General features: G+C 42.0%; 3 protein-coding genes across 3 annotated transcripts; 1 reads left to right on the top strand and 2 right to left on the bottom strand.

Annotated features, from left to right (window-relative positions):
• Positions 1-6,059: 6,059 nt before the first annotated feature.
• On the bottom strand, positions 6,060-9,378 carry SERLADRAFT_445839 (uncharacterized protein; the record flags this gene model as incomplete). Its single annotated transcript, XM_007314471.1, has 11 exons — positions 6,060-6,230; positions 6,288-6,769; positions 6,819-6,959; positions 7,014-7,088; positions 7,138-7,261; positions 7,314-7,359; positions 7,411-7,893; positions 7,941-8,091; positions 8,143-8,361; positions 8,415-8,809; positions 8,866-9,378. 11 exons carry the CDS (start codon positions 9,236-9,238, stop codon positions 6,137-6,139), a joined length of 2,583 nt encoding a protein of 860 aa, XP_007314533.1.
• Positions 9,379-9,981: 603 nt separating this feature from the next.
• SERLADRAFT_445838 (uncharacterized protein) lies at positions 9,982-10,954 on the bottom strand (the record flags this gene model as incomplete). The annotated part of the gene is made up of 5 exons (XM_007314470.1): positions 9,982-10,080; positions 10,115-10,372; positions 10,435-10,540; positions 10,598-10,767; positions 10,821-10,954. 4 exons carry the CDS (start codon positions 10,720-10,722, stop codon positions 9,982-9,984), a joined length of 588 nt encoding a protein of 195 aa, XP_007314532.1.
• Positions 10,955-15,573: 4,619 nt separating this feature from the next.
• SERLADRAFT_405913 (uncharacterized protein) lies at positions 15,574-16,714 on the top strand (the record flags this gene model as incomplete). The annotated part of the gene is made up of 5 exons (XM_007314469.1): positions 15,574-15,641; positions 15,716-15,887; positions 15,943-16,094; positions 16,326-16,405; positions 16,458-16,714. 5 exons carry the CDS (start codon positions 15,574-15,576, stop codon positions 16,712-16,714), a joined length of 729 nt encoding a protein of 242 aa, XP_007314531.1.
• Between the last annotated feature and the right edge of the window lie 5,405 nt (positions 16,715-22,119).

Below are 22,119 nucleotides of genomic sequence, written 5' to 3'. Positions count from 1 at the left end.
AATAATGGATGAAATGGCTTACTTTTTGGTTTATATTGTATCTTGTCTTTGTGAATTGTGAATCGCCAGTGAAAACAAAAGATATATTATGTGCTTTGTATACAAGGAATAGTGGACAACGGTGATAGATATAAGACTGATATCAGCTGGAACTCAGCTAGTATTCAGCTGGACTCTGTGCTGGGGGGTGCTGGGAGTGATCTCAGCTGAGTCTGATTGTCATCCTAAAATGGATCTCAGTCAAGACTCAGCTGGCATCAGCTGGCCCAATGATTTGGCTCACATGGTCAACTTGGCTGGTTGCCACATGGGATAAAGTTGGCGGTGTAGTTTAAAAGTTCAAACCAATTCAAATGAAGAACTAAACCTATTAAAATTGAGTCCAATTGGTTTAGTTTATCTCTGAACTGAACTGAACTTTGGCATCCCTACCTATAGCTAATGATAAAAGTAATATTCATTTTAATCCAAACTTTAGATCATAATATTTTGGTTATTTTACTCCCATATAAAACTTTTGTTTTCTATTTATCATACTATCCTAAGTAGATAACCTGTAAGAGTGCACTAACAGCTGGTTTGGCTCAGTTTGGCTTCAAAAACTTTGTGCACAGGTGGTTGATATGAAAGGCCTTTATGTATTCAAACTTTAGCAGAAATCGTGAAAAATATATGGCTATGTGCAATAAATTAACTTCCAGTGTCAGATCCTAGTATCATTAAGGAGTAAACTCTTGCAGTAGCAATCTGTTTAGTGGTAATAGCCACACATTTTATATTGTCACATGGTTATGCTATACAAAATGTCTGATTGTTGGAATAGTCAAGGTCAAATCCTGTTAGCTTTGTTAGACAACATATATCCTGAGTTGGTATTGGACAAGGGCTGGTAGCTCAGTTGGTAGAGCACCACCATATATTAGCAGAGGTCCTGGGTTCAATCCCCAGCTAGCTCACTTTGCTTTTATGCACTCTCTGTGGTCAGGTGACACTCAAAGGTCACACACTAAAATCTAATACTGATTGCTTGAATTACTTAGATTTTGCAGATTATGCAGATAGCACTGATAAGTTAGTATATTTACAGTATAGGGTTTATGATCTGTTGATTTTCAATAAATAGAATAAAGAAATATACAAAAAAAGGAAATACAAACTAATTATACTTATATCAAGTGATAAGACTTGGCATTATAAATTCCATAGATTATGTATATTCAATGCAAGTATTGACAAAACCGGATAAACCTGGTCTCTGCCGAAGCAGCCATTGTTCTCCATGGAGTAACCATTGTTCTCCATGAAGTAACCATTGTTCTCCTAGGAGCACAATTGTACTCCTAGGAGTCATTATACTGTAGCGAGTAGCACCTCCGACTATAAGTAGTAGGGGGTTTAGTATAGGAATACCTCAGTCGTTTCTATAGCCTCTCGGGCAGCGGCTGAGTTATGTTACATTACATTTATTAGAGATCACCTTAAACTAACATCTATTGTAGTTTCACTTAGGTAAATAATAAAGTCGTTTCTATAGCCTCTCGGGCAGCGGCTGAGTTTCACTTAGTTTTATTAAGTATATCAACTGTGATTGATTTGTACCAACATTCAAATATTAGAGTATGAACTAATCCTTACTTTATGTGGTTGCTGCAACAGTTGTTATTCTGAATACATTGTGAAACCCAAAAAAGGTGATAATCACCAGAAAACCTGGTGAATAATGACTGTCAACTGGAAACCAGTTGAGATCTGGTGATTGTGATTTATATGGTGATTTCCAAATTACCTACCACTAGGATTTAATCAATTAAAAACAGTGATTTGGCATGAAACTTTAAAAATTAAAATGTTTTAAAAACCACAAGGTATAATCAACTACTAGTGGTCTTTATTCAACCTCCAGGAATCTTAATGAGATTCCAGGAATCCAAAATATAAGAAACTCCACAAAGCCCCTTGTAGCTTCACTACAGCAGCTGAGTAGATATATTTAAACTCTGCTCAACTATTATCCCACTGAGTTTCTGTGTCTGAGTCTATGGTTACTTGAACTTGTAACTTTCTACCATCATGTCCTGCAATCTTCCCTACACTAGCACATACATAAAGCTTAAGCTACTGATCACAAGGCAAGTTTTATTTGTTAGTTTAGCTCATTCTTTGATTAAACCAATGAACCAGTATTCCTTGCTAAAGGTATGTTTATTTGCTAATAGTTATTTATTCCAGTTTATTAATGGTTTTACATTGACTAGACCTACAGTCAGATTAATTATTAGTACTTACATGGTAAGTCACTGTATTCTCATGGATGAATTTACTATATTTCATCATTGTCTTATTGGGTGATAATTTAAGTGAAAAAAGTCGAAATTTTAAGGGAAATTCACTGTTTTTTACACTCTATTTACCAGGTTAAAAAAAAACTAGAAAAACAGGTAATATTCACTTTAGTGCCACAATATTTTGACATGGTGAATTCAGCTATAAATAAATTGATAATCACCTGATTTTAACACCTAGTATTCAGGTGAATATTAATACTTAATCTGGTAAAAATCACTTAAAATTTGATTGATTCACTTGGTGATCATAATTTGCTCTAGGGAGCCCAGTAATATAAAGTTCTTACTATTCTTGTATAAATATCTTTACTTAGCCTAGTTCCACCATCTCACATATTCTAATTACTTCTGCCTTCTGGGGATTGTTATATCAAAAGCTGTAAGGTCATTTTGGATTTGTATAGCTATTTATGAAAAATCCCATATGCTAACCATATATTTACTTACTCTCTATCTCTATCTTGGCTTATATGATAAAGATATAAAAATGTTAATGATTTACGGTGATTGGTGTTACTTTGGGCATATAATATATAGATTGATTTTATATAGCCAAACTCTGATATAGCCATTTCTATTACATCTGTAACACTATAGCATCTCTTCCATACATATACTTTTAGATTTTTGTTTGGTATAATTATTATTTCTATATTATGTTGTTTGATATATACATACAGTGTTGTGTAGAGCATCCAAACATCTAATCAGATTATTATTTATTTTGCTGGTATTCTGGGTATGCACAATATCCTTTATATCTGGATATTCTCTATATGTCCTTTGGGAGAACAAAGTAGTGTTAGGAGTATCCAATGAGACTGCTATTTGTATTGGTGGTGTTCCAGTAGGCATCTATAATGTCTATATTATACCTGGAATTCCTGTGAGAGTACTAAATAGTATGATATTTAATTAAAAGCTGATATTTGTACTATCAGTGTTTGAATGGTTATATAAGATATCCTTATTATACTTTAGATGTCTTTTGGGAGTACTTGTACCATGTCAAAAACATCCAATAAGAATACCATAGGTACTATTTATATTATAATGGGCATCTTAGATACTCTAGTACGGTGTCTTGGTTATACCCTGGATAATCTTTGATGGTATGCATACATTGTTGTGGAGATCCAATAAGACAAGGTCCAGCCCATGACTCTGCCACTGGTGTGATGTTTTTGTGATATGATAAATAATAATAATAATAATATCACTGTTAAGTGATCAAAATGTTAAGTAAACTTATGCTGTCTGTAATGTATGTTAAGTCTTTGAATCCTATGATGCATGTTTGACTTGCAGTTCTGTTGTTGAATATCCTTATAAGCCTGCCCTAAACTTGTACACAGTGTACTGAATTTAAGCAGATAGTTCATTGAATCTTTATAAATATCAACATATATTGTAATGTAAAAAGTCTATGGTATTACATTGATAAATTGATGAGAAATTAAAAAAGAGACTCCAGAAATGGTAAAGGATGAAAATATGATCTGAGAATAAAACAATTTAGTAAAAAGGGTGAGAATTGGGGAAACATCTACTTGCCAGTCAAGGATAAAGCGAGTCAGAATTTTGGGATACACCACATTGACGGTACATCTGTCATTTGAACCACGTGAAAATGGCACTTTTATTCTCTCTCCTGAAGTGCAGCAAGACAATGCAATGTAAAGTTTCCCATGCAAAAACCCTGGAACAGGTAAATCCAGCCCAACTTATGTCACTGATTGCCCTTGAGACTTGTTGATGGTCATGGCAAAGGCAGCATGGACAGGGAATTGACAATGTGATAGCTTGATGGGCAATTCTTCCAATGAGGGTTCCAATGTGAGGCGTGGAGTAAAAGCTACCTTTCCTGCATGTTTTCCTCCCAAGACATAGCACTTCAATACTCTTCTCTTCATCTCTATCAAAATCATGCATGTTCCATTACAGAGTCCATTTAGGGGATCAATATTGCGGAGGAGCATAAGTGGACATCCAGCTTTAAGTTTGAGGTGCGCTTCAGGAAGGCCAGATACTTGCAAGGAGTTCAAGAATTCCACAGGATAATTTTCATGCCCCTTTCCAACCACTTTATCAATTGACAGAGCTACTAACTCTTCTCCAGGGGATGTTGTGAGGATTACTGAATTAAGGTTGCTAATGGCATCATTTAATGTGGAGAGGATGGTGCAGTGGAGGAAATGATGGTTATCTTGGTCTCTATTTGCAATTCCAGGATAGGTAGTGTCAACTAATGAGTCTATGGTGTTTTCTGGCATAAGCATGTTGGCGGGAAGCTCAATAGTTCCATCTCCTGCAATTCCATGACCACCACCAACATCCAGGAGTCAGCTAGCAAAGGCTTCACTTTCTGGAGTACGGTCAAGGCACATGTTCTATGTGAGATAGCAGATATGGATATTTGTCCACAGTTGTGACCTTCTAAGAAAGGCAGAAATAATGCATTGCCTTGACCCTCTTGGAACAACAGGCGTTGTTTGGTGGAAGTCCCCTCCAAAGATTATTATAATGCCTCCAAATGGAAGTTGATTATCCAAAATGTCCCGCAATGTATGATCTAATGCTTTAATCCCATGACAGTGTTGCATTGGCGCTTCATCTGTAACAACCAAGAGTTAGTTACTCTGGCGCACACAAGAACACACTATAAAGGTAGTGATGAGGGAGTGGTTACCCTTTAAGCTGCAGAGAGTTTGTTGGTATACAACAGGAGGACTCGCTGAGGAGTCTCCTGGATCTATTGGGGTATATATACTACTACAGGTTGTTTGTACATGTGTACTATACAGTTGATGAAGGCAGTGGCTGATGATGTCATAGGGCCTAGCCCGTATGGCCAGCTCCACTGCGTGAGAGAGTTAAGTCTAAAAGTAAAAGAAAGGCAACGCGGCGCGAGAAAGGGAAATGCCGCGTGGCACTTAAAGTATAAAGTTAAAGCGGAGAATAAAAAGGAAAGGAGATGTCCGGAAATTGTGTTATCGTAACATCATCCCAGACAATAACTCCGGTATGTCTCAATACCTCATGGAGGTCAGAGTTTTTTGGAATCCTGCATGTGGATGTTTCATGTACAGGAATAGGGATTCAATCTCAGAGGATGCTACACATAGAGCAACATTATGATTATCTCTTGCTCAAGCAGCAGCGGCAATTGTATTACAGAGATATGTTTTTCCCTTACCCTTATCACAACACAATGGGATCCGCACCCGTGTACAGTGATTCTGGACCTTCTGGGCATGCAACCAATCAGTATGCTTTCCAAGTACGCCTTGGTAGCTTAGTTGGTAAAGCACCAGACCATGAAAAGCTGGAGTCCCAGGTTCAAGCCCTGGCCAATGCATGTTTTCTCATACTATAAACAAATGTCATAATTTGTCAACCCTTACCTTCAGCACTGTTAATAAAGCAAGTTATTCCCCAATTATGATAGATTGACTGTATGATGGTATCAAAAGCATTCCGTTGCTCTTGACTGAGCTACTCCATACTATCTTTAGAGTAATAATAATACAGTAAAGTGATCAAATTTTATTTAGTCAGAAGTCAGTGAACTTGTGCTGTCTGTCCTTATAAACGTGAGAATTTCAATGTGGCTGCAATTTTCACTGCGTTCACTACTACTGTACTGCTGCTCCTGTGTTGCCACAAAAACCACGCGAGCGAAACTAAGCGAAATAAGCCTTGGAGGTTGGTTTGCCTGACATCCTAGAACTTGCTTGCTATTGTACTCTGAACACAATTATGAAACAAAAGGCAAATTATGCTATCAAAATTTAATGTAGATAATACGAACTGTCGGTCTGAGGGTGGTGATTTGCATCAAGGCTTAATCTCCCCTTAGAAGGCTTTCGTGTGAGCGGGGTGGCACTAGACAGCACATGGTAAGGCCTCAAAATGTCGATGTCGTGAAAAGAATATGAAGACCGTCTGAATGCAATGTCGTTTTCAACGCCTTCGTCAGGTCGCATCCATCGAGCAGTATACCTGATACCATCCACCTGCTGCAAAGCCTCGATGCCTATATCACGGACCTTCCTGCTCTGGGACCTCCAATCTACAACACCTTTGTTTCTAACACCCGCACGGCTAATACTGCATCCGGTATCGGAACGCTGGGCACTTTGTTGAGAGGAGGTAATAACACTGATACTGGTGACAGAGGAAACAGACAGCATGCGAGGATCCGACGGAAATAACAATGGAAGCATATATCGAGAGTCTAGTAACTCTCCAAGCACTTGGGGAGGCTTCGCCGGTTCCCATGGAGCTGCTTCTTCCCTCTGTTGAAATAGAAGGTCGATGCAATGCTGAGCGGCAGATGATTCCGAGATGGTAGTGTGAGATAGGTCTATGCCACAATTTTCTCGGGCGGAGCCCCCTTCACGCTCCTGTTCCCGATCACTAATCTGGAACATACTGGTGAGAATGAACACAAAGTAACAAGTGCATACATACCTCCTTCCGTAATGCTTGTACCCCCAACTTGACACGATGCCGCTCCCAGTCTTTCTGAAGTTGCGTGAGATATTGAATGCACTCTTCTGTCATTCTCCCTTCATGTATTTCGTACTTATAATCGCGGACAGCCCGCCGCATCTACCTTCGAGGTGAGAGACAAGTAACCTAAACCGACCGAGTCGATCCACACACCTGTAAGGGATTGATGTTCTTCATCGTCTGTATGGTTGCAACAAGGTTCGGAAAATCTGTTATTGAAGACAGACGCTGCAAAAGGGATCAAAGAAATCGATAACTGGAAAGGAGCGCAATATACCTGCAACCAATTCAACAGATCTCGAACTGCACAAAAATGGGCGGATATTCCTCTGGGTAAGCCCATCTCATCAATCCATTCCTCAAGCACATTCAAATTTATTCTTATTTGGATTGCTCTCGAGCTTTAAACAATCTTAGTTACTCTTGAGGAAACCAACAAAAACTATTCCTTACCGGCAAATATACTTCTTTCGGGTTAGTACTCGGTTGAAGATTTCACCTAAGGGCATGTCACCAGATAGGTACTACGAATGCTCGAAAAAACACCTACATGAAGTCCAGTACATCACTTGCGACCACAGTTGTATTGTTAACGCCGGATTAACTCCTGCTAAAGTTAGCAGTGTATGCAGAGCGGTGAGGAAGGCCGTGACATTGTATGGGGATGGTGAAAGTGGTGGATCAGAAAATAGAGACTGTAGAGGGGCCGAGGGAGGCCTTGCAAGAGATAAACTTTGCCTTAGGGACGAAAAACCTTTTGGAGCAATAGCAGCACCAAGCGTTGGCTGTACCGAAGGAGAGGATGGTCTAATGGGGAGAACCAGGGGTGACGATGGTGTTCTGCTGCGCGATGACATGCCATTCGCGCCAGAAGAGAACTTTGCAGCTTTCTTCTTTGTACTAAATGGTCGTAGAAAAGACCACTCTGATTCGAATTGCACCGAGTCTAGCTCAGAAGAGAGAGGAGAGTGATCCAGCAGTGCAACATCGAGTAGTGCATCGATTTTCCTCTCGGCAAAGCGAATGATAAATACTGCAAACCACTGAGTTACAACAGCATCTAATAACCGAGTTACTCACCAAACACAGAATTGATTACTTCTTCTATGAGCACGAAAGAACCAAGCATCTCGCATGATTCGTTTATCGAGTTATCGCACTGCATGAGATGGAGCCATATAGTGCTGTTGTATAACCAGAACACGAGGCAAGTGATGTCTTCCGATCGACTCTATGAAATAATATAAGTATGAAAACAAATGGAGAGCCCATTAGTACGTGCAAAAATCTTTTCCTCGATGGCATCAGTAGCTCCTATTATTAAATCTTCAAGCCATGTTCGATCGCAGGTCAAGCAAGCAAAGCGCGCCATCATATACAAGACATTGGCAGGCTGGGTATTCCGTAAAGAAGGCTGAAAGTCGGTGATGGTGGACTGTAGTAAATGAGGAAGTTCGTCTGGTGAAAAGACCAGCATCGATGAATAACCTAACGGTGGTGTCTGTGACATTTTCAGCTGCACGCACGCTTGTGCTCTCAAGAGGAATGGCTTACATAAAAACTTTCATCCATTTCATCAGTCTCGTCATCATCCAACTGAAGGTACGAATCATTCAACTCATCGGCGCCCCACCACCGATAGTCAACTTGGAGTATATTTGAAACCTCGTCACGAACTCTTTTCTCTTTTTCACATCTTTTGATGCGCTCATCCAATGACTTCCTGACGTTAACGATCCTTCCCCCCGTCCAGCCCTGGCTACGCATGGCTTCCTCTAACAATAGACTGACATCTTCACGTCCGGGTAACGGAGTATGAGCACTGACTATGTCTAAGGGCGTGAGCTGGCGGCGTGTCAAAGAGAAGGGAGAGCATCCGTGAGTCATTAGATGAGAGACTAAAGTCGGAGGAGACAGTAGAGCGGCATAGTGTAGAGGTGTCCAACCAGCTAATGGTGGATAACAGTCAACATGTAATCGTACAAGGGGGAAAGGTAAATCGCGCCTTGATCTGCACAGTTCACATTTGCTCCCTGAGCAATCAGGAGGCGAACACACTCTTCTCGTTCTACATCTCTTTCAGACTCTGATCCAAATCCTTGTATTGCCAAGCTAACCAAACACAGTCCATCCTCGTCTTGTGCATTCAAATCGAGAAATACTTTAGCGTGGGGATCGGCGAAAAGATATGAAAGTACAGGGAGCTCGCCGAACACACACGAGCGGATCAGGCAATGAGATACAAGTTCTGCCTTTTGTGAGGAAGTTAGACTGGATTGCGACGACAGGAGAGATGATATTGCGATTGAATTTGGGTATAGTGGGTGAAGATCTGGCTCCACAGTAAAATTTGATGGTCCAAAAGATGTCAAATCCATAGCTTGCTGTGCTTTAGCTCGACCCGATGGCAAGGATGTCGATCAGGTTAAACTTCACTAACTCGGAGCCCTTGTTGCCAAAGCGGAATGTAGTTCTTTTACGCCCGTTTTCACTGCATGAAAAACAAATCCAAGTCATCACGAAAACGGTTGATTCCTGCTATTGCCTGATGGCGGGTGGCAAACATCAGCACACAGACACCCGCACTGGATGGGCTTGGCATAGATTAGCAGACTATAGCAGGTTCAGCAGCAGATTGCCTGGTATGGTCAAAACGTGTATTTTCTGGACACATGATATGTAATGGTATGTATATGTAATAGTGGTTGGATTGTCTGGTATGAGAGCATCGCACAATATGGCTTGGATGATAACCTACACAAGGTTGAGCAATATTGTCATGGGTGTCAAGAGGTTGTCGGTACAACACGAAAACAGTTGAAACCTGCCTGGACATAGCAGGACCACCAGAAAGCTCCTTGGCATGGCCCAAGTATATACTTGGTGGAAACATTATGAACCATGGTACAGTCTTATATCAATATATAGGAGCGGTCGACTTGTTTGGGGCAAGGGTATCTCAAAACATGGCTGGCATGATGACTGCATGAAGCCAAGACATCAAACTTGCTCGGAGGTGCTAAGCAATTGCATATGGTCCACAGATGAGATCCAAATATATAAATATTACTTACAATTTGCGTAGTATATGAATCTGTTGTGCCAAACATGCGGATTGTCCTCACATAATCACCCAATGCATGGACCTTGTAGGTTGAAAGGTTGAATTTCTTCCGGCGTGGTATTTGTATTCCTTGGTCTGTATGATTTCCCCGAGAGCCTTCAGCATCACGACCAGATCGGTTTGAGGTAACATTATGTTTTGCTCGTTGCATACGAGAGGAAGTTTCTCGTGGCAGCTCTTTTGTTGCAAAAGCAGTGCAGGTAACATTGCAAAAATTACGCAGTTCTTTGCCCAAGGTAACTGTAGCATCATTGAGCATAGCTAACGTTGATTCTCTATGCATGCGGAGCTTGGCTAATGCATGCCATTGAGCCAAGCGGAATATAAGTCTGGTTATGTTTTGGTTATGGGGCGATGGCAACAACCCCTCAATCCCAGGGATAGCGCACTGATAAGATAAACAGGTGGCTGTTAGCTAAGGAGTCTAAGCCATAGATAGTGGGTATATACCTGTAATAAATCTTCAAGGTCCCTTGTTGCAAGCTTCTTCATCTCACTTGCATTGTTTGAGAACCGTCGAATTGTTGATTGACCAAATGCAGGGATTTCACGGAACCTGTATAAGCGAATCTATTAGTTGGCAGAAGAATACAAGTAAAGAGTGCGCAACTACCTTGCATCCAGTTTAGCTACAGCTTGACTACCTTCTACTGAAGCATATAATATACGGACAATATGGGTAAATATTGCTTTCCATACACCCAATTCAATTTCATGCATAGCATCAACAACAAGCATGTCAAAGACTCGGAAATCATCTCCCAATCTATCTGCAAAGGCATTCTGTATTATAGCTGACATCAGTTTGATACACCAAATAAATAGGTGGTGCTTACTACAGTAGGCACAAGTGACTCGCTTTTGAGAATAGTCTCAACAGCAGAACTGGTAATAGAACGGCCAAGACGGTAAATAAATCCTCTTGCTGTTTTGATTTTTTCTGCAGCATATTTTCGGGCTTTTGTTATCCGCACTTGAAGATCTCGCACTTGGCCTATTTTATGTACTTCTGACTTCAAAAGCGGTGGCAGGACAGTGTAACGAATGTGACACTGGTCACATAAATGGTCCTCCCAACTCGGTAGCGTTCCCACAATCCCGTGGGAAATAATTGAGACAAGAGATAATGACACAGCTGGAGGGTGCGGGTTGCGAGGTTAACTTAGAGCTCATACGGGAACTCTCACTTTTCAAAAAAATCGATTTTTGCTTCGGCCCAGCTCCTCCCGGTTAGAGCGGAGAATGAAAACACACAGACCGCAAAGTTCTTGCACATACCCCTAGTTAGCGCTACCAGCCATTATTATAAGTTTTGTCTTGCAGCTCAATATCAAGTCCGATTCTAATCGCATGGACAAAATAGAAGAAATTCATAGTCCGGAAACAGAGGACAAAAATCAAGCCCCATCCAACTCACAGATCGCCTTGACTAGACAACAGATCCTCTCATATGGCCTGCAGATGTCGAGGTTCATGTCAATCCTTGTTCAGTCGATCGTTGCAACAGCTCAAGCTGTTGCTGAGGGGCAGGAGCAGTGACCACGGCCAAGGCCATATCATAACTCAATTCTGACGGGTTATGGATGGGTTAGAGAATTAATGGACGGTCATCCTGATTGAATAAGGACTGAGTTGGGGATGTGGCGAGAAGTATTTATAAAGCTTATCGATTTCCTGCAGAGTCATGGGTATACTGACTCCAAGCATGTCAAGCTGGAGGAACAAACTGCCATCTTTCTGTATGCCTGCGTCACCGGTCTATCTACCCGCCGTCTCGCTGAACACTTTCAACATTCCAACGACACAATCACCAAGTATTTCAAGCAGATGTTTCAGGCTTTCACTTCCACCAATATCTACAACTCCTATGTACATCTTCCTGGGGACACTGAGGCCACACCAGCTGCTATTGCCAACAACCCGAAACTTCGCCACTTCAAGGACGCCATTGGTGTGGGTGGGAGGGGTCCGCTGCGGATGCCAGTCTCTTTGATGATGCCCACTCCCATGATCTGTATATACCCCGTGGCCAATACTATCTGGCCAATGCAGGATTTCCCTCATGTGACCAGCTCCTTGTCCCCTACAGAGGTGTGCACTACCACCTGGCCAAATACGCTTGTGGAAACTGCAGGTAAGTCCCTAATATATATATTTGGACTAAGCTCACTTTTAAAAGGCCCCAGAACACGCAAGTGTTACGATAACACAATTTCCGGACATCTCCTTTCCTTTTTATTCTCCGCTTTAACTTTATACTTTAAGTGCCACGCGGCATTTCCCTTTCTCGCGCCGCGTTGCCTTTCTTTTACTTTTAGACTTAACTCTCTCACGCAGTGGAGCTGGCCATACGGGCTAGGCCCTATGACATCATCAGCCACTGCCTTCATCAACTGTATAGTACACATGTACAAACAAACCTGTAGTAGTATATATACCCCAATAGATCCAGGAGACTCCTCAGCGAGTCCTCCTGTTGTATACCAACTAACTCACTGCAGCCCAAGGGGTACCCACTCCCCATCTTCCACTACCTTTATAGTGTGTTCCTGTGTGCGCCAGAGTAACTAACTCTTGGTTGTTACAGCAAGAGTACTTCAATTTGCGCCATGCATCAGCTCGGAACATCATTGAGCGTATCTTTGGCGTTCTGAAGCACCAGTTTTCAATCTTGAAGGCTGCACCTGAATACAACATGTCTGTGGTCATCCCACCTGCCATTTGCTTCCTTCACAACTTCATCCGTACTCACAATCCGACTAATGACGAAGACAACGACAAAGACACTGATATTCTCACACCCAATAATGGCAATAACGGGGAGCTTTCATATCAAGTAATATTGGAAGTAGCTTGTCTTGCAGCACACAACCGACGAGATAAAATTGCTCAGGAGATGGGGTAGACTATTAAGCAGAGCTGCAAAAGAGAGGGTTGTTGTAAGTCAGTATACTACGATGTTTATTTGCTCAAAATCATGCATGAATGGATTGACTCAATCAATAACTTCATTGTGGTATGGAGAACACAGATATAAGTACATTGTAGGTAAAACCACTGGTCATACTACTAACTAAGCAAGTTTTGAGCAAACATAGACATGGCAAAACTCATTGTTCTGCAAAAGGCTGAGGTATGCATCTACAACTACAATATTGTGCTCAAAAATAGGAAACAGTTTGACTGAATCATCTACTCCCAGGTACTGATCGTTCTTCAACACAGCAGAGATGGTATGGCTTCAATGGACATGTTACAGGTTTGGAACAGGTGTTTCTGGCTGGGTGACTTTGGGAGGAGGAGCAGGGGGAGCAAAGGGAGCTTCCGTACCAAGGCCAATGTCTAGTTTAGTATTGAAGTCCTGCATGATGGGGAGGAACTCGCCAAGTCTGTTATTCAGGCCAATGGGCACATTGGCAGTGGTATTACATGGGGATTTGTTGGAACCTTGGCTTCAATTGCTTCCACCGGCGCTCTTGCTATGGGAGATGACAGTTGCGCCTTCATCAATATCAATCTCAGCATCTCAAGCCGAGCGCTTGCTACTAGCTGAAGTGGTCAAACTCATGGGAGGAAGCACAGCTGCAAAAGTTGGGGAGAGAAGGCCGCCAAGCCAGTTGTTGATGCGACCAGGAGGATCCTTGCGGCTCTGTCAGACACAGCTGCACAAGGGATGGCAGTTGCAGCAGCCACAACAGCGGGCACTGCATGAGACAGTAGGTGCAGCGGGTGCAGCGGGTGTAGGCGCAATAGACGTGGTAGAATTTGTGGTGGCGGAAACAGGCAGAGTAGATACCTGGGTGGTGGATGTGGACGTCTTCGGCACCTTTGGGGCTCGGGGTACTCTAGGGGTGCAAAAGGCATTCGAGCCCTTGGCGTGCTGACCCCCCAGCAGTTCCTGCATAGCGCTATAATGCACCCACCCCTCTCTCTTGTACGCTTTTGCTCTCGGATTTTTCTACATATTGATGCTGATTCAGACTCCTCCCCATGCAGGTAAAAACCAGATACGTACCCCAACAATTTCTGCCCAGACCGCCTCACTTTTGTCAAGTATATTCAGCCCTAGTTTGTTGTCCCACGGTACACCAGATAAGTTTGCAATTGCACTGATTTCATTATATTTGGTACAGAGCTACATTAGCACATGATTTTTGTTAGCAAATAGTGTACGGCGGGGTACAATATCCATCTACAAACCCTGCCCCATTTTGAACCACAGCAAGAAGCACTTTTTCCTGGTCCTTTTGCAAGGAGAGGTGCAATGTCAGCTGCCACCCCTGGCCAAAATGCCCTCCTAAAGTTGAGGCCGTCCCCTCATGTGCGATGTTTCTTAATGTAGTTGATAAGGGCTGTAGTTTTGATCTCGGTCCAAATGGCATTGCCACTACTCTGACTAACACTCTCTCCTTCTCCTTCATCTTCTACTTCTTGATTGTTAGATTTTTGGGACTGACTTTTGCTCATTCTGAGGGATTGTTGTGGTTGTTTTCCAGGAGGGACGTGGTCCAGGGTATGCCCTACATCATGTTTTTGTTTCATTCAGAGCATGAGGACAGTTGAAGAAGTGTTGACCATTGGACAACATATATATTATTCCCCTCGTGCCATCAGACTGTACTCCCAAAAAGAGTACAGCCTGCTTTGACTCCGATGGCTCCCCAGCATCATGTGGCTGGAAAGTTGGAAAAACCAATATTTTCTGAAAATTGAGTTCCCATACAAGCTCTAAAGGTTCTTTGTACACCAAGTTGTGACAAACTTTGAGAGGAAGAGTTGTTTGCAATGCAAATATCTTCAAGTTGTTGTGAGCAATTTTGAAAATGTTCTTTTTTGAGTGAGATACGCGCTATTCCATGTTCAATTCAGTAGGTAATTGTACAGATTTTGTAGAAATGATCACAACAAATCAAAGGTATATACAGTGAAATAAAAATGTGCTGCGACTTGCACAGAGAATGGGTGAATAACATGATGTTGTTTTGTATCTGTTACAAAGTGATACTAGGTAGTAGCTTCAGTAAATATAAGAATATGTATGTATGTCAAAACTTACCTCAGTCTCTTGTACAAGGACTGAGGTATCCAGAAAGCGTGAATCAAGAATTTCTATAGTAGTTCAATATCCTATAACAAAATAGGAAATTGGCTCTCAGCCACCACTTCCAGTGGTGGTAGAGAGCGATAGTGCGTGAGTCTCAAACCTTATTAATTTGGACAGATATGCGACAACACATGAGCCTTTAGGATATGAAGGCAGTTAAATTGGCGCATCGCGCCGCCACAAGCACATTTGCTGACATGCAGGCACTGATTTCCTCGACTCTCTCTGGCAAAACATCACAGTCATTACTCCTTTCTGCGCTGGAAATTTAATCTCACTTACTGGATAGTCCTTACAAACTCTGTGGACCTTGAGAGCCTGCCTAATGCATATCTCCCTGTCAACTTTGAGCCCGAGCCAGCCTTTGATGCCTTGTTGCAGAAAACAGTGCTCACAAGCCCAGGCGGCCCACCTTGCACAAACATGAGAGTTGCGGTGTCTGCGCCTCAATTCTGACAAGGAGAACAATAATATTTCATTCTATAATGCCTCAAGTCAGGCTGGAGTTCAAATACGCAGGGCTGCTCACTCACATGCAATCAAAGACCTCAAAGTTAAGTTGTCAAAGACCAACTGCAACTTTGATCTTGCTAGAAAGGCTCTCACACAAAGAAATTCTTGCATTAGACGTCAGAATGCTGAGCTGGCAAGGCAGAAGGCCTTGCTTGCAGCCAGGAGTGCGGAGGCCATGGAAATAAAGAGTACTTTACAAGCACTGGAGTGGAGTGCGAGTGCAGCAGCTGCACATCCTCCTTTGGAACGAGAGGCGCAAGGTCTCTTGTTCAAAACCTGCAGCACGGTTAGCCAAGGCAAGCCTCAAAGAAGTTTGCACCATCACAATTCCATCAATGCAGAAGGATGCCTTGAAAAAGGCGAAGGCACATGAGGAGGAGCTGGCGGGGTGCATCAGAGCACTTGAACTTTGCGCTGAAAGGAGTGAGGCAAATATTGCATCTCTGAAGGATGACTTGAAGGAAAGCCAAAGAAAAATGCACACCTATCAGATGTGTGCACTTCAAATATCCCGGAAGTTGGTAAGTGCACTGACATGGAGAAAAGATGGGACACTGCATCAATTGGCAATGCAGCGCATCATTTCCAAGGGGGTTTACTCATAGCAAAGTTGCTCCCTCACAAGATCACTTGTTTTGGCTGGCTGTGCACGCAAAGCTGTGGGTAAGCTTGTCCAGCAGGTGTTTAAGCTTCTTGGCTTGCCCATACCTCCATGGATGAGTAGGTGGACCGTTGGGAAGGCAAGATCTGAGGGTGGTGTAGCAGCAAAGGTCCAGTTTGCCCATAAGATGGCACAAACGGAGAGTGAGCACAATTTCAAGTTAGAACATTTGAAATTTGACTTACATACTTGTAGACCTCACTGTCAGCACTGACGGAACATCCCATAGGCATGTGAACTATGGATCTCGGCATGTTTCATACAAAGTTACCTCCTATACCAAGAATGATGTAACACCTGCCAAACCAGTTGTGCAGCTTCTGGGAGTTGAATTGTCGAAAAACCATTGTAGCAAGATGCAGCTAGAAGGCCTCCAATCATCAGTAGCTGCTCTTGCAATAATTTACAACAACTCTCCCCTTGCGCACACTTCAGTCACCCCCAAAACATAAGCATTTAGCTTCAACTATCTGTGTAAATGTATAAAGCTAAGAGCTTGTTTTTCCTGGTATCATCCCAAGTGCTCCAGCAAGGATGGGATCATCCCAGAAGTGGGATAATACCACCCTTCTGGGATTTTCCCATGGTATCAGACCATTTGTTATGGTGGGATAATCCCAGACATTTGCCACATGTCACATGGTGTCAGGGGGGCTTTACTGCAAAAATAGTTCCTGCATAAATGTAGCCAACATCAATACATTATCAATAGTACTAATAGCCATGAAGCAGAATACAATACTACCTGCTTTCATCATTTATAACATATATACAAATTTCAAATGGTGTTTACTCTCAATTGAACCTTAATTTGTCCAGCTTCTAGTGTAATATCATATACTATAGATTGATGGAGGAGACTTTGACCAAAGGTTAGTGTAACTAATTGTGACATATAACCATTTACAAATTAACCTGATTTAATTCAGTTGATTAGGAGATAATTCAACCATATCTCTTTTCCTTAACTGACTATATAACTTTGTCATTCCTACTTATCATATAATTTACTGCATATCACAAAGTAGATTTATCTACCCTGGATTTCTATCAATGTTACTTAAAATGGCTTATAGTCAAAGGAATACAAGATGTTTGACAATACCAAGCATATACATCTGCAGGATTACAATACCTCTCATTCAGGCTCATCCAACTTTAAATAATGTAACACTCTTGCAACCAGGCAAAGATATGTCACAAATCCATTTAATGTGCTGATCCAAAAGATATGATATTTTTTTGAATTGTGCAGCTTTATCCAAGTGCCTGAACTGAAAAATGCACAAAGATACCAGTCCGAGTAAGTACTACATATTCATTATCCTTCCCTCTGCTGCATCATTGTCAAAGGCAGAACATGTCTTGCATGAGACAAATTGCTGGCTCTTTGTGGCAGCCCAGCATCCACAAGCCAACACCCATTTTATCCACTATATGTCCCCACGCATACAATTGATTATAAATTTTTGTGAAAACAAAAATGGCTGAAAGGTGTGCTCTGCATGCTTATGCAATTTCATGTGACTTGGGATGAACCTACGTGAGGGCTACTCTGAATCACTGTCCCAGTTCAACCTTAGGTTCATCCAGGTCCTACCATAACATAATAGTTGGTTTACAAACAAAATACTGCAACATGTAAAAAATGGAAACTGCTGGAAAAGGACAATAATATTTTAAGCTGCTGGGAACTTACCTATGATTATATGTTACAGAATAACCTTAGTGCATTTCAGGAGTATTTTCCCCTGTCATGCTGAGTCACCAGCAGCCTAAGCATGCTATTCGATAATTCTGTTCCTGTTGTGGGATCTCCCTGTCCTATTCTGACTCAGGGTGATCTTGTCCCCTGCTTGGATTTGTCTGTGATGTAGTGAGATGATCCTATGTAATTTGGAGATTTTTCTAGATCAGATTGAACTGGAATGATCCCATCTCTTTCCAAGACTTTCCTTGGCTGGTTTGGGATGATGCTTTACCCTTCAGGCATTGGTCCATATCAAATTGTGATGATCCCATCCCATTTGGTATTTGTCCACATTTAACTGGGATCATCCCCTTTTTTGCTGGGATTTTCCCAGATTGGTTTGAGATGACCCTATCCCCCCTTGGTATTTGTCCATGTTGAACTGAGATTTTCCCAGATTCAATTGGGATCATCCCATCCTCTTTTGGTATTTGTCCATGTTAAACTGGTATCATCCCATCTCTTGCTGGGATTTTCCCAGATTCAATTGGGATCATCCCATCCTCTTTTGGTATTTGTCCATGCTTAACTGGGATCATCCCATCTCATTTGGTATTTGTCCATGCTTAACTGGGATTTTCCCAGATTGGTTTGGGATCATCCCAGATTGGCTTGGGATTATCCCATCCTCTTGTGGTATTTGTCCACATTGAGCTGGGATCATCCCATCCCTTTATGGTATTTGTCCATATTGAACTGGGATGATCCCACCCCCTTCTGGTATTTGTCCATGTGAGAAGTGGGTAACCCCATGTTACGTGGGGACATGTACAGATTTAACTGGGATGATCACACCCTATTTCAGGGATTTGTCCAGATCAGTGTGGGATGATCCTCAGTAAAAAAAATCAAAAGTTGGGCAATGTCAATGGTCAGAATCAGTTTTGAAGGAAATTACCTGAGTTCTACATATTGCCATAAAAATGATAATCCAAAAAGAGTGGTGTGAGACAGCATCACTATCATATGAGAGACAGAGAATGTTGGCAGAAACCTTACTTGGCATGAAAAAATATTTTCCGGATTCATTTCAATTTCTCAAGAATCTAAAAAAAGAATACCTTTACAGCACTCAGATTCTTTGTGGACTTAGATACTGTACTATACACAGTCAGCATATAGGCACCAGTCACCCCTTAGACCTTCAGCTGGTAGCTCCCAGAAATGGCACAACTCAAGGTATTAAATACCTAAGCAGTGCCTAATTAATCCTCACACTCAAGTCATCTAGTGTAGGAGTATCAAAATGGAGATCTTGTGTATTATACTGTACATAGCAAGCATCCCCCTCTCCCCATAGACCTTCAGCCAGCAGCCCCCAGGAACCACTCTCAGAGAATGTACAATATAAGGTATCAAATACCTTGGTAGTGCCACAAAAGTGGTAAATTCATGTTTTTGCAAGAACATGACTTTATGTTTCTTTTTACTATGTTTTACTTTCTACAAGGTCAGGATTTTCCTCACAGAATATGCCAGATCTAGTGTAAATCTAATATTCGATGTCCTTCTGCAGATTACTTTGTTGTCACAGCATTTGTGTTGTGTTTCCTAGTTTTTACTTCAGTTAAGGGTATAATAAACCTTGCAAAAAAGCAGAACTCACATATCACATCTATCAGCAAGGACAACAGCATCTTTCTAGTGTATGGTTCCTGCAATTGATTATATCTAGAAATTGATAATGTTCCACATTTAAAAAAAAGGGAATGCTTCTCCCCAAATTTGCAGTAAGCTACAATGAGGAACTTGTAACTCATATATTTCAAAATAGTCTTGATTATATTGGGCTAAAGTACCATTATTCAGGTGGAAAAGACTGGAAATATCTTCACTAGTTGGCCCAGCATTCTCACATGTTAGTATTAGCACCAATCCCCCTGATACCATGTGACATGTGACAGGTTATTGGGATTATCCCATCTGAGGGATAATCCCACTATGGTACATGGTCTGATACCATGGGAAAATCCCAGAAGGGTGGTATTATTCCGCTTCTGGGATGATCCCATCCTTGCTGGAGCACTTGGGATGATACCAGGAAAAACAAGCTCTTAGCTTTATACATTTACACAGATAGTTGAAGCTAAATGCTTATGTTTTTGGGGTGACTGAAGTGCTTGCGCAACGCACTGGTTCTGACTTCAGTGATTGGATCTTCACATTGAAGGCAAAAGGGATCAATGGTGACCATGCTGCTGATCAGAAGAAGGCCTTCTGGCTGTTCCAAGCATGGAAATCTGAGAACTTACTGGCGGATCTTGGCAATAATGCTCTGTCCGAGAACCGTGCTCTCTCGGCATCATTCTCTGAAACCCTGGGCTGTGCAAAACATCAGCTGGTTGCAGAGGCTGGTGGGCTCGAGTGCTGGAACAGCCTTTTACCCTCTGAGCGCACCAAACTGGAGTTGACGATGAAGTCTTCCATGGTGCGGACACTTGGATGAGATGCCTACCTTGGGTTATCAGAGGCAGAAAAGCATGAGGCTGAGTTCCTCGTACGTGCAGGGTGTTGCATGCTCAAGGAACTAAATGCTGTAAAGGGTGGAAATGATGCAATGATGGCTGAATGGGATCAACTTGGCGTTGAAGGGCCAGTGCTCCTTGCAAACAAGGATAATGATGCAACACTACAGGGTGCTTCTCATGGTGCTGATTGCGGGCCAACTCCTGCCGGGGTGTGTGCGCTGAATGAGTCAATCCAAGGAGCAGTCAAGGCAATCAGTCTTGCAGGTGGAATCTTCAATAATAAAGATAAGAAGAAAGGCCAGCATGATACATATTGCTGGTACATGGAAAACAGAGGGCTGGTGGCCAGTCAATTTCCCAACACGAGCAATGTCAGGTTCCAGTCTCACATTGAAGCTGCAGAGGTGGTTCCCATGGATCATTAAGCTATACTTGAGTTTCTGGAATTTGTACAAGATAAGAAGGATCACCAGAAACTCAATCACATGGAACTCAACTTGTACAAGGCTCTCCACTGTTTGAAGACATTGACGGAGGTTGTTGCCATTGTGATATATGGTGGTACGGTCTCACATCCATATTCGCAGATGGTTTGGGGGCCAGGCACAGAGTCTCTCAATGTGCTGGACTTGGGACCGTTACACAAGGAACTGAAACAGTACCTCAAACTCATTCTTACCAATCCCAAGCTGATCTTTGGTGCTAATGTGGCCCCCAAGACAGCTTGCTTTGGTTGTCAGCCCTGGTGTAATCCTGTTGCTATGGCTGCAGCATTCAAACTTGCCTCCAAGCTTGAGCATCTGCGTCCAGTCACACTAGCCCTATTTCAGGGAGCACTTGACAAGTGGGAGTCATTCACGACTGAATTTGCAATCAACCAAGCAAGTGTTGAGGATTGCAATGTTGCATGGATGCCTGCAATGAATGACGCAAACAAGGGGGCTCTTGGTGCATTCCAGCTGCATGCACGAGATAAGCCTATCTTATTAATGCATCAGCACAATGCAATCACACAATTTTGCCATAACGACACACAGTCATTTGTGGATGCAATGTTCACCTCAGAAGATAGTATATTTTATTGAACATTTAACTCTTTCAAAAGGCATATATATATATATAATTTGTTCATTGAACTATTGTTATAAATTTCACTCAAGATTTGAGTGAGTCCCAAAATTTACTGTGTAAAGTGCACAAAAAGTCAGTGTGAATATGATATTTTATCCGCCACATCTAAAAGTTCTAAATATGAAATTGCGGTTCTCATTTTGGTAGGGCCTATAATATGACATTTTGAGTGCTATCAAAAGGTGTTGCCCACTCATCAGCCCCTGATCGCCCCTCCCTTACCCAGTGGTTGCCCAAGTAATACCCACTCTTTCTATGCCTTAGATACAGTGTCACCATATCATATATTCTGTTATATAATACCTATACATCAATAGTATTAACTACTTGTGAAATAATTGTCAATATTTTTAGAAAGGTCTCCCTGTGTGAATCATCCGAGACATCCAGTAATTGTGATGCCCATCTGTCGGGGTGGTACTTCCTTTGCGCATCCTTTAATAATAGGTTGAAGTCTCCAAGGATCTTGCCTGGGTGAAAAAGGCCTCAATATTTTCCCAATTGACAT

The sequence above is a fragment of the Serpula lacrymans genome, assembly GCF_000218685.1.
Source record: "Serpula lacrymans var. lacrymans S7.9 unplaced genomic scaffold SERLAscaffold_3, whole genome shotgun sequence".
NCBI classification, from domain to species: Eukaryota; Fungi; Basidiomycota; class Agaricomycetes; order Boletales; family Serpulaceae; genus Serpula; species Serpula lacrymans.
Note: the sequence above shows the minus strand (reverse complement) of the source record. Positions and strands in the feature narration are given on the sequence as shown.